The 13,045-nt window shown below is 34.0% G+C and overlaps 1 protein-coding gene across 11 annotated transcripts in view; it reads left to right on the top strand.

Annotated features, from left to right (window-relative positions):
• The first annotated feature begins 303 nt into the window (after nucleotides 1-303).
• Nucleotides 304-13,045, top strand: part of LOC148308661 (uncharacterized) — a 47,987-nt gene continuing 35,245 nt past the window's right edge. For 5 of the 11 annotated variants that reach the window (XM_088261307.1, XM_088261302.1, XM_088261310.1 and 2 more), the window contains exons 1-7: nucleotides 352-488; nucleotides 7,329-7,465; nucleotides 8,963-9,042; nucleotides 9,120-9,284; nucleotides 9,566-9,641; nucleotides 10,493-10,614; nucleotides 10,817-11,008. In XM_088261307.1, the coding sequence (XP_088117433.1) occupies nucleotides 7,357-7,465; nucleotides 8,963-9,042; nucleotides 9,120-9,284; nucleotides 9,566-9,641; nucleotides 10,493-10,614; nucleotides 10,817-11,008 (744 nt within the window). In that variant the 5' untranslated portion in view covers nucleotides 352-488; nucleotides 7,329-7,356. Of the gene's footprint in view, nucleotides 598-917; nucleotides 1,172-7,328; nucleotides 7,466-8,962; nucleotides 9,043-9,119; nucleotides 9,285-9,565; nucleotides 9,642-10,492; nucleotides 10,615-10,816; nucleotides 11,009-13,045 lie in introns of those variants that run through there. The other 6 variants (XM_088261308.1, XM_088261306.1, XM_088261299.1 and 3 more) reach the window with 5 other exon arrangements.

The following is a 13,045-nucleotide window of genomic DNA, read 5'->3' as shown; positions in this document are numbered from 1 at the left end:
AACGCCAAACCAATCTGTCTTTGCAAACAATCTTCGCTTCATCCACATTCATACATTTTATCCATACCCGCCGATTATTCCGACTCGTGACCTGACCACTTTCAAGTATTTGATATACTTGATCATGCTCCTCCTTCCTCATTAAGTTTTCGTCGGTCTGCCTCTTCTATTACCAACCACATTTACCCCATTAATTTGTTTTACTATTGTTGAAAAATAAATAAAGTAAGTACCTACAAAAATAATTTATTTACTGTCTCTGGCATAATACGAAAATTGTCTTTCAACTTTTTCTATGGACTCGTTACCAAGCGTAAACAGGCGTTTTGTGAAGAAAAAATCGCGAGTTTTCCGAAATTATTGTATATACCCGGTTCTGTTGACTTAAAGTTCTGCCCGAACGGCAATTTAGTAATTACTTATTTAACTTGTCTTTCACCGCGTAGGTTATATCTCCGTTGATATATTGTTTTTACTCGCGAGGAAAGGTGAGAAGAGTTTTACCGATTGTACCGATTAAAAATGACTGAGCAAGTGATGCTGTAGAATTGGTTTTTTGATTGTTTTTATTTGGAGATCGTTGATTCAGTTTTCTCGGTAAATACTTAAAATTTGCAAATTTTGGTGTCATGTCGATCATATTCATCCATTTTGAGCTCTTGACATTCGGCAGCTAACTTCATTATTATCAACAAAAAAATGTTTTGCTTGTGCATACACATTGTTATTACATTTAGCATAATTTTAATAAACCATCTGATCGTTGCATTTTACATTTCACTGTTGTTTTCTAATTTTGTGTAGTCCTTACAGAGCCTTATATTCGAGCATCCCGCGATTCCGCTCGCACCAATACATCCATAGATATATCTCCCTTCGTACATATACATTCCCATGTACTTATATCGGCTTCAGTGAAAAAAAAATCGCCGCCTGAAAATTTAGCGCGTACTAATTCTTCACAGTGTTTAATTAATATTTTTACAGTAAATTAACTATAGTTTGTTGACTTTCTACTCTCAAACTTGATTGTTTGGTCATCATAAACTCATTAAACCATTTATTAAACTGTTTTTTCGCAATACAAGTTGAATTTTCACAATTATAGATATGGTGTAATTTTTTTTCTTTTCTTTTTCGTAAAACCTCATACAGTTGTTTTTTTTTTAAGGTAAGTTGAAGCAGTTTCGATTAAAATAATTAACAATTAGATTAACGCCTAAATCATTGTGTATTTGGTTGATTTTTGACCAAAAATAATAATTATAATTTTTATGTTTGGCACATATTGTGCAGTGTTTTTTCGATTTTCGCATCAATTTAAAGCTCATGACAATATTGTAGCGTCTAAGGATGCTCCAATTATTGTTTTGCCTACACCTCTTTTCTCCCAACATCTTATTTAATTGTGCAAACTACCATATGCTCCAATTAGGAGCAAACATATTGGAAGGTAATAAAACATATTTTGTTTCATTATCAGTAGCAAGATAATGCAATTGTCAATATTTACTTAACCACTCTTAGTTATTCTGTAAAATGGTCAACATAACAATTAGATAAAAAGTCTAATCAGTTTTTTTTTCATTTTGAAACATATTGAACTTTGATGATGAGTTGTTTTTTTTTGCTGTTGCAAATAACTGTATGACAGTATCTATCATCTGGCCTTTATTTATTTAAATCCTAAAGTATGGCAAAAATTATAAACATATACGATTTAAATCTACCCGATGGAAGCTACAAGGCAAAAGCAGCTGGGAACTGAAATTACCAGTGGTGCATTCCACTTAAAAAGTCTGCTTGAGAGATGTGTAAAATTGTATGCAATAAATAATTTTGGATTGGCTTAGAAACCCCTTGGAAAATAGTTAGTCCGAGATGATCCGTTTTAGCAACAAAATCTATGAAACCACTTAACGCTCAGTATTCTGCTTTACTATTATGTTGTGTTAAAGCTAAATCAATGTGTTAGTCAGTATTTGGATTTCTACGCATTTCATAATGACCCCTTTCCTTTAGGATTGTTCAAGAAAGCCGCGTCAACTTGTCTTATTGGGGTGCATGTTAAGTTCATTTTAATAGCGTTAACATCGTACAAAATTCTATCATACATTGATTACATATTACAGATTATGCTACATATGTTTAAAATGGTATAACTTAACTTATCCCCAAAACACTACGCATGCGCTGGTCATGCATGAGAAATATATTATCTTCACTCTGCTAATGCATTATTTGTCAGTTTAAACGTAATCTGTCCCATTGAGGACAAGCAGTGCATCGCGCATATGCACTTACTAAGAAGCTGTGCGTGTTGCAAGGTGGTCTAAAACATTAAAGAAGCACATATAATATGGGTTTGAGTGGCCTGAAAATTTAAGAACTTTATGGCCATACAGATGTAATCATGTTGTTTCACTACCAAACAGCATTAATTTACCAGCCAGCTCTATCTTACCTCAAACCAACTCACCAGTTAGTAAGTATAATAACTCATTCTTCTAACCAAATCGACAGCTTCAACCAAGTATCACTATGTACTTGTAAAGTATGTCTTAATCTAGGGAAATTCATGTACCCCGACTCCAAAGCATTGTATTTTTCTTATTTACTCACGGTTGGAAACTACAATAGTGTCGATAATCTCGTATAGACTGTTACGAATGAAATCAGTAATATTACCCTCGTATCCTAATTTTATTCACTAAAATTTAAAGTGAAAAATAAATATTATGATGTAACAACGTGCACTTTTCAGACATCAACATATGTAAAATTGAATGCTGATATTTGGCAGCTATCTATCAATAACAAAAATTAAGTCTTGACCATGTGCAAGCAATTCGCAAGTATATTCAGTTTTGTGTTACTTTTTCGAATGTCGTGTGATGATTTATTATTACTTTTTGAAAGCAAAAACAAAAGAAGTGATCAAACACAAGTTGGATTATGCTTATGGAGACCTTTCTCTGTCATACGTAATCAGAAAACAGTGGACAGCTGAATTCAGACGCGGTCGTACAGCCATCCAGGATGAGCATTGAAGTGTACATCCGAACGAGGTCACAATTTCAGAAAGTCCATATATTAACAATGCTCTATCTCAATGTGAAAGTGAGTGAGATGGATGAACATCTCAAAAGAATGGGTTGAGAATATGTTGCGCAAAAAATATCAAATAAGAAAGATCTCCGCTCGAAGGGTGGTGCGATTCCCCCAGCCAACCAAAACAAGTTTGCAATTGGGAAGTTTGTTTAAGCGCAATTTTCGCAGTGATACGTCACTGCAGGTGGCACTTGGATCCACCATACTGTCAAATAACCAATTGAACAAATGAGAAAACTGAAAGTTGTGCTCCAAACTGACCAAAGACGCAAACAACGACTGGAAAGGTCATAGCCACTATATTTTAGGATTCTCATGCCAATATTATCTCTTATCATTGAATCATTTGATGGCAAAAATCATTGAAGTCAGCCCTCTTTAATTCCAATAACACCCCAGCTCATTTATCCAAGAAAAGATTGACTAAATTATATCAATTGCTCTTTTTTTATTGCTTTCTTACCCACCATATTATCCAGATTTGGGACAGTGGATATTTGAATAACTTCTGCTATTTTCGCATATTTCAAAAGATACCTTTGTGGAAAGCAATTTGTATAGAATGGGAATGTTGAGTTGAAAACCGGGATATTTTGCATAGTCGCCAGAATCATAATATAAGGAAGGAATAAAAAATCTGGAAAATGTTGAAGAACAAATTATTTTTGCACAAAAATCAGATAAAATATCAACTCTAGTTAACATAAACTAATGAAAACTCATATAGGGGTCAATCTAATTAGCAACTTTTCAAAGTTAAATTTAACATTCTCAGACCTCGATTTCACTGGTAAAACTTCACAAAATTAACACCCTGTTATCGCATCAATGTTGACCTCAGAGATTTTATCTGTGAACTTCTACACAGTTATAAAGTTTGTTACAATTATCTGTAATACTGACATCAATTTTCAATTTTTATTTAATATGTATTTATTTTAATAAATCAATACTACGAAAATTACTAAAATCCTACTATCAGTTTTATTAAGTTTCATTCATTTGGGTTAATCCATTATATTTAAATAAAAGTAAAAATATGAAATCAAATGTAAAAAATAAAAAAACTTACTCATCGAGAAGTTAAATAAAAAATTAATAAAACAAGCCTTGATAGTTTTTTTGAAACAGGATTACCTATCACCTTCACATCAAACATTAACACCACTCTATAAAGGGGCTGTCTGGATATATCACTACTATCTCAAGATGCAAAAACAGAACCTTTAGCATAACAAACACCTTTGCTTGAATCAAAATTGGCATTTTACATTATCTGAATTGTTTAGCGATTAGATCGTAAGTTGTTTTTGCGGATTGTTTTTGCGGCATACTTTTATAATTAGCAGCGCCTAGAATAAATTAACCCTTCGAGGAGTGCATATTTTGTATTAATATAATACTATCTATTCGATAATATTATTTGTTTTTAGTAAAAAAAATATATTGCAGTGGAACCTCGTGTTACCAAATTTATTATGTAAGACTTAATAAATTTGTTCGTAACAATTGTTTCCGTAAGAATTAATTCAAATGATTTAATCTGTTTCAAACCCCCGAGAACAGCCGTTTATAAAAGTACTTAATGATTAAAATCCTAATGGTATAAACACAAAAATAAGCTTATGTCGCAAAGGAAGTTCTGTCTATAATGGGACTCCTCTTCCACGAAAACAATCAAGTGCTTGAACTCGTTGGAAACACTAAAAAATCTTTACACGAAATGTTACATTTTGGATATTACACTGATAATTACATCAGATTTAAAATGTGACATGATAATCTTTTCTCAAATTTAGCACCTCACTTCGTTTCGCAGACATTTTGTTGATTAAAAAACTTTAACATCCTCCTTTCCTTCATCTGTATTCGAAGATAATATTTTCTCTATCATTACCTTTACTGCTCATTATGAAGCTGTTTGGGTTCTCACATGGTTACATCCCTAAATCTACGAAGAACATCGTTTGTAGCCTGTTTTCACAAACTGAATGATTTTTGTTTAAAATGTTCCAATGCATATGAAAAGTTAAATGGAAATGAGCACTTAACAACAATATACCTACAGAAGTGTGTACGCCAGATCTCATTTAGACAGTTTCTGCTCAGCATATAGTTACGCCATTACTCCTCCAAGGGTTAATACATGATAACTTTGTATTTTAGTGGATAATCACTAGTTTAAGTGGTTGTCTCATCTTCCGATGTATTGAATCTCACAGTTTGCAGTATCAAAATGCGAGTGATATATTTGTAAAAAAAAAATGGGAATATGACTCTTAAATTTATAAGCATTGTTTGCTTATCATATTCCACAATTTTTGTATTTTATAAATACAATACTTGTATTCTATATTATAAAATAACAACTTTTTAGTTTTTTCACATTTATTTTATTTGATTAGTGACCGGGTTTCGTCGTTGCCGACATCATCAGACTAATGTGATGTGTGTGATTAGTCGGTGATGTTGAAACGCGGTCATTGATCAAATAAAATATGCGTGGAAAAAACTATATATGTAGTGTTATTTTATTATATAAAATGCAGTTCCACCAAAAAATTTCATTACGAAACATTAAACTTATATTCCAAAAAGTTGTGTATTTCCATTCAGTTTTGCACATCCAACAAAAGACTACTTAAAATATAATCCTAAGTGGAGAATATGGTATGTTTGTTTATAATACATTATTGTTCGAACCCTTCCTTCTTACACATCTTCTCTAGTATGTAATAGGTCATCTTCATACATATCAATGACATCCACTAAAATACAAAACTGTTTTGTTGTACAAATATTTTTTTACTCATTTTTTAAATGGCTGTATGATCTATACACCCTCAATATTGAACCTAATTGAAAATGATAATTAAAAATGTTACGTTTTCATTATTGGCTATCATTTTCCTTTTGAAATCTAACTTTATTCAACACTTTAATAATTAATTACGTCTCCAGCCTAGTACAAGATTTTAAATCATGTCTATCTGCGCAAATTCAATGTATTGCGATAGTTTTTAAATGGAAATATATTATTGCGGGCGGGATCTTTAATGTGCATGTGATATTGTAGTCTGTTTGCAACCTCATCCTATTACTGGCAATAAAAAGTAAAAAGCACAAGTTAATACATGTGTATATACATTTTTAACGTTACAGCTTGTCGCATCATTTTTGAAACAGAAATAAATAACTTTCCACAAAGTGTACATTTTTAGTGCACCTAACTTTTGACATTACAATTTTTGCCAGGAATGGAGCAACGTTTGACTTCTTCCTAGTAACAGAACTGTATAGAGAAACATATATTTTAAGTATTGTTGCACTAGTTATAGCTTGAACAGAATGTAAACTACAAAAATGGATGTGTTCGATGTTCAAATCCACCGGCACCTGTAGAGTTCTCATACTAGACGAGAGACACCCTGTGTATATGTACCTGAAATATATGGCTTTTCAATCTCATCTTATTCCATGACAAATACAAAATGAAATTGGGTGTTTCGGAAAGTTCAGTCCGTTTTATAAGGTCTCTGGCTGCTTCAAGTCTTTTTTTTAGTAAGCCTGAGCCTGTCAATTAAGTTCAGTTCGCACATGTTTGTAAAAACTAAAAAAATGGCTTCTTGATTTGAGGGCTTGAAGCAACCGGATACCTTTGTTGTAAAAAGGACCAAAATTTTTGAAACTCTAATATACATTTCTGCTAAAACAAATGAGTCAAAGTTGAGGTACCAAACTAAAGCTACAATATTTTATAATATAAAGCCTCGCTAATCTGAACCCAGCTTATTACAATCTTCCAATTTTAGTTTTTTCAGTTGGTTGATGAAAACTGTAAGGACAACTTGTTGTTTCAGCAAGAGCAAAATGTTTACTGAATAAAATAGCAAATATATCTTAAGAATTATAGTTTTATTAAATTTAAGGACAAGTAAATTGTTAATTATTTAATCATAAAAACTAATCACAAATACACATTAAGGTCCTTGTATAATTTTTATATTAAAACAAGTTCTATAGTATCTCAGGTTAATGTCAGTCCCAACACCTGTGTTTTTTGAGGTTCTGATTAGATAGGCTCTACATTGTCTTTGGGATGTGTTTTTAGCAAGTTAAATATAAATGGTTTTGAATTGGATAATAGTTATTGTGGCTGCATGAGTTTTTATTATTATTATTTATTTTTTGTGTTATTTTTGTTTTTGGATATTCAGTAAAGAATGACATGGCAGCTTTAAAAAAATGAAGGAGATGGTGGGCGGATGCTGCGTCTGTTCTGACGAGCGGGGTTGGCCCGACAACCCGCTCGTCTACTGTGACGGCTCTGACTGCCCCGTCGCAGTTCACCAAGGTAAGCTTGCAATTTTCTTCATTACATGCATTTTTAATATTTTCATCGTTTTACTCGCCAATCATTCGAGTCCTTGACCTGTTAACCAGGCGAGAAGTATAAATATGTCAAACGTTAACAAAATATCGGGTACGGGTAGGACATATCGCTCACTCTTTCCAAAAACGTCATAAATCAAAAAACTTTAAAGTTTAAAAATATAATACAATGTATAAAAAATAAATATCAAGCCACTTATTGAACTTTTTACTTTGCAACATATCTTTTAGGTAAAACCTGAAGGTTTTTTCTCCATTTGAAAAATATTCAGTATATTTAAAAAAATAATTAAACAATACCTTTTCTTCAAAATGCAAAAACAACACTTTCTGCCCTGTAGCGGGTAAATATAAGGTTAAAAATATGCCGCTTTTGCTGGGATATAGTATATTTTCTGGGAATTCCGAAAACATGCACAACTGAAAATTGACAATATTTGATTTATGACGTTCTTGAAAGGAGTGAGCAATATTTGTCCTTGAAATAAATGTTGCGCCCTGGAATGGGCGGGACCTATATTTTCCAACAACAAATGTAATTAGTCATCCAAACATGTCTCGACATGAATTCTTATCTATTTATTTTGAATTTTGTATTTTCCTTTGTGATGTATATATAAATAAACTAAAAATTACATATTTCATAGTCTTTTCGTTTATTTTGAGCATAAATAAAATATATGAAATCACGTCTACCGGGCGTAACATACTGACACGTTCTAATGAGAGATTGGTAATTTGTTTATCCCGTTATTGTAATAAGAAGGTTGTGTCCAAGTGCTTCTTTCATGGCGCTGAACAAGTCATAATCGCAGGGCGATTGGTCCGAACTATAGAGAGCGTGTTCCAGTGTAGCTCGTAACAACTCTTTAGTAAAGGCAACTGAATTGGGCGGGGTGTTGTTACAAAGCGGGATAACATTTCTTATCAGAACCAAAACCCAAAAATCGCCTGGGCTATGAAGCTGATTCCTGACTCGGAACTAATATTAGCTACTGTTAATCCTTGGTCGACCTCAAGAAGACGGCTAACTGTGCGAATGTTCTCGTCTGTCACACTTGTTTTCGGTCTACGGTGGTGACTTTCATTTTCAACAGCTTCTTGCCCTTCCAAAAATTGTCAGTGCCACGAATACACTTGTATCTTTTCATGTGTGTCCTTTCCAAACTGTGCCTCTATTCTCCTCAAAATTTTGGATGGTTTCATTCGGGGGAGTGAATGTCTCCATGGGGATGGGCAAGAAACTCAATTACAATGAATTGCGCAACGGACGAAGGTACCACTGTTTCAGACATCGCAATAGCTACTGAGCCAGAGGTACCATGCTGCAATCTAGTGGATCTAGTGAAAAACTAAACTAGACACACAATCTACCACCTAAAACGGCACCTACTTTCTGTCACTTTACTGTCAAATTTGTAATTCTTTCAAATTTGTAATATTAATATTAATATTCTAGCTTGCTATGGTATTGTAACGGTGCCTACCGGACCATGGTTTTGTAGGAAATGCGAGAGTAAAGATCAGAAGGCTCGAGTGGTAAGCAAAAATCCAATGACAAATGCTATCGTTATGCAATGTCTGAAAAAGAGTGGTCAAAAAATTATTGATTTCAGAGGTGCGAGCTATGCCCGTCACGCACGGGAGCTCTAAAGCCAGCAGACAGGGGAGGATGGGCTCACGTTGTGTGCGCACTTTACATCCCAGAAGTGCGCTTTGGGAATGTGACATCGATGGAGCCCATTATTCTACAACTCATACCACCGGAGCGGTACAATAAGGTACACATATTTACCCAACACCATATTCTCACTCATACTACTGCTAGAACAGTATTCCATACCATTGGGTATTGGCATGCTTGCCAAACTTTGCTCGCGAGTTTGAGCTGGAGAGATAGCTGTGACAGTTATTGTGCTGATCGAACTGTGCACATATACTAGTATTAGATTACTTGATTATGGACATCTGAATTATACAATTACTGACACATTTTTAAAACATAAAAAAATTCTCCTCAGTTACACTATATTGTTGTAAACGAGCGTCAATTTTTTTCCAGGTGTGTTACATTTGCCATGATGCTGGAAAATTTAACCGTGCAACCGCTGGTGCCTGCATGCAGTGCAACAAATCAGGTAGGTCATCTAAAATATTCATAATTTAAGGACATAAGCAATTGTTGTCAAATTTTAATAGAGAAAGGTCTTTTTTACATTAGGGAATAGAAAAAAAATCACTCGGTGTCAGCTCTGAATTCTAAAATGTCTTATTAATTTGTATGAAACCACACTGGTGCATCATTATGGAGGAGCACAATCCCTCTGGCTAATATCCCACGCATTTTCTCTTTGATCGTATCCTTCGCTTGGTATAGATTGCTAGAATAGTATTCTCTGGTGATACTAATACCCTTTACTTTGTAGACCATCAACATATTCTCTGGGAATCCCAGAAAACTGAAGCCACGACATTCCCAGCGAATTGTGTCACCTAGTACTTTTCGGTGCCGCTACATAAACTCCTGCTTAGCGATGAACCAATTTTTAATGCTTTTCCTTTATTACTGGCTTTGATTGGCCGATAATAGTCCTCGTTTTCTTGTATGCTCTCTCTGCCTCCCTTGAATTCACTGGACCATTCATTTATAATGAAGGAGTAGACTCGTGTAAACTGACATCTCTCTGTGGTATATTTCCTAACTTTTTTCTTGCTTTGTGAGGAATCATACCACAAGCGGTACTTGAGTTTGTTTAACTCAGCAGTAAGACTCATATTGCTTTTGTTTTGGGAACAGCTACCCGACGACTAATGACCTAATTTTTATGAAGTTCAGCATATGTACTATACTACTGACAGTGACAATACAAGGTGTACTACTGACAGTGACAATACAAGGTGTCAACTATTCATTCATGGCTGCACCCCTTTATATCAATACCATGAATTTATTGGTATCAGTATTAATTTAGTGTAAATTTTTGTGCAGGATGCAAGCAACAATTTCACGTGACCTGCGCCCAAAGTCTCGGGTTACTGTGTGAGGAGGCTGGCAACTACCTGGACAATGTCAAGTATTGCGGCTACTGTAGCCACCATTATGGCAAATTGGTAAGCAGAGCGTGCATTCAGCTCCTTGATCAGATTTAAGTTGTTCTTCAATTAGCCCCTGTCTGACGGTTGTGAAGGAAAGTCTTCTAAATAATAGAAATAATTCAAAATTACTTTTTGGTGTAAATGTGAACGTGTGAAAGAAAGGAAGGAATGCGCCACGGGGGGATTGTGTTTTTAAGAATCTTTAATAATTTTACAGAAGAAGGGTGGGAATGTGAAGACCATTCCACCATATAAAGCACTCTCACAGGACAGTCACTCCAGTGACTCTAGCCCTGAAAAAGATTTAGATGGATCTCCACCCGGAGCCGGATCTGCCACCAATCCGGCCGCTCCCATTATAACCCTTCTTCCGGCACCCACAACCTCAAAGGGATCGTCCAAGTCTTCGGTACGTACACGCGTATGCGCATTATGTCCATACTCATTTCAGAAGCGACAACGCCAAACTCTTCATTTCGGGCTATTTGCTATTTGCTCTTTCAACTATCCCAGAACTGAGAGTTTGGTGTTGCAGTTTCTGAATCAGCCATCGATGTTTCCTTCATTAGATCATTCCATTAGTAAGTGTCAAGACACCCTTTGTGTTTCCGGTGGTTATACTGTTTCTTCTGCAAGTTGTTATGTATGCAAGATAAATGTATGACAGGGCCGAGACCCCTTAATGCCTGTTTGTTACTCATTTCTAATTAAGTCTTCTAAATATCAATCCTCACATAATCACATCCTCACAGGGGTAAGAACAAGGTATTTACTTTAATTTATATATATATATATATATATATATATATATATATATATATATATATATATATATATATATATATATATATATATATATATATATGTATATATATATATATATATATAAATGTATGCGTGTGTATTATATTATAATTGTTATGTTTATTCGTTTATTTTTTTTTAAATTCAACATCAGCTTCATTTGGTCATTATTTAATTACCTTATCCAAATCCAATGCATGATCAAGATGTAAATAATAATGTAGTTGTGTTGTCTGGAATCTCTAGAAATCAGTAAAGCTCGCGATTCCAAATTGAAGGTACCAAAATTGGAAAATTCTTTCTAATTAGTAAATTCACAATGAAAAAAAAAATAAAAAAATTTTACCTATAAATAAAAGTACCAAATGATCCATAAATTTTAATGTTTTTAATGTTAATTTCAAATTTCTTAAAAATATATATATTTAAAAAATCACTCGTTCACTAATTACGGGAGGTGTCTGTTAGCTTAGGTAGTAAGATAATTTGTTAATCCACCTGTAGTGACGCTTTTAGTCATAATTTTGTATAAAAAATATTTTTAACAAGTTGTTTTATCATTATTAGTTCAATGTTTTAACAATAAAAAAAATTATAAACTTTCTTTTTTGTTAAACATGGTCATAAACCTAGTCTGTAACCTCAGAGTTTCCGTTTTTTGACTAAGTAAATTACAAAAATGAAAAATTATTCATTCAAAATACCGTCCCTCCCATCTTTCTGGCAAGTTATGGTTACCCTGCCAAGAAAAGTCCTCGGTTTTTTAAGTAAACCTTGTCGTCAAGCCATTTTCGGACCTCTTCATACGAATTGAAATGCTGCTTAGCAAGCCGACGACTCATTTACTAAGCTCATCTACGAAAACAAGTGGTAAAATAAGATTTTGCTGTTTTTGGTTACTCAAGTCGAAATTGCCTTTGCCGAATCGACTGAACCAATATCGGCACTCCTTTCTGATGGGGCATAGATCTCCGCAAGCATTCTATACTATTCGTTAGCAGATTTCTTAGAGTTGAAGTTGTAAAGCATAACTTCGCACACATGACCTTTTTCAGCAAAGAAATGACATAAGTACCACAGGAATCTGCTTTGCTAATTATAATATGCACTGATTATTTTTGACAGATGTCAAACCCACAAAAAACCTTTTGACATTTTTTTTTTTTTAAATGGCTCCGTTTGCAACAAAATGTCACCTATAAGTAAACGGCATTTCTGAATTATAGACCTGGTATGTTTTGTTATTCTTATGGTGAGGACTGACCGCAGTCATTTGGTCGTAACGTAACACGTTACGATGCGAGCATTCGTATAGTCTGTACAGCGAGCCGAGTTCGTTCCGAGTACTCCATCCGATGTTCGGATGCTCGCGGCTAATGTTACATTACGACCAGAGGTCAGTCCCCACTTTTATAATATTCACAAATAGAGAAATAAGAACAGGGTCAAAACTTGAACCTCTGACTTAAATCCGCGACACTAACCATGGGACCATAAGATTTTTCAAACATTATTTTGGGAACTAACATTTTATAATATTTAAATAAAAAATATAATAAAAAAATTGTGATTGCTGTTTAAATAACCGAGCTTTAACTGTATTAATTTTGCTGTTAGAATTTATCTTTACTATACAATGTCT

The sequence above is a fragment of the Brachycentrus maculatus genome, unplaced genomic scaffold (assembly GCF_059751285.1).
Source record: "Brachycentrus maculatus isolate JH-2025_06_01 unplaced genomic scaffold, ASM5975128v1 h1tg000153l, whole genome shotgun sequence".
Classification (NCBI taxonomy): domain Eukaryota; kingdom Metazoa; phylum Arthropoda; class Insecta; order Trichoptera; family Brachycentridae; genus Brachycentrus; species Brachycentrus maculatus.
Note: the sequence above shows the minus strand (reverse complement) of the source record. Positions and strands in the feature narration are given on the sequence as shown.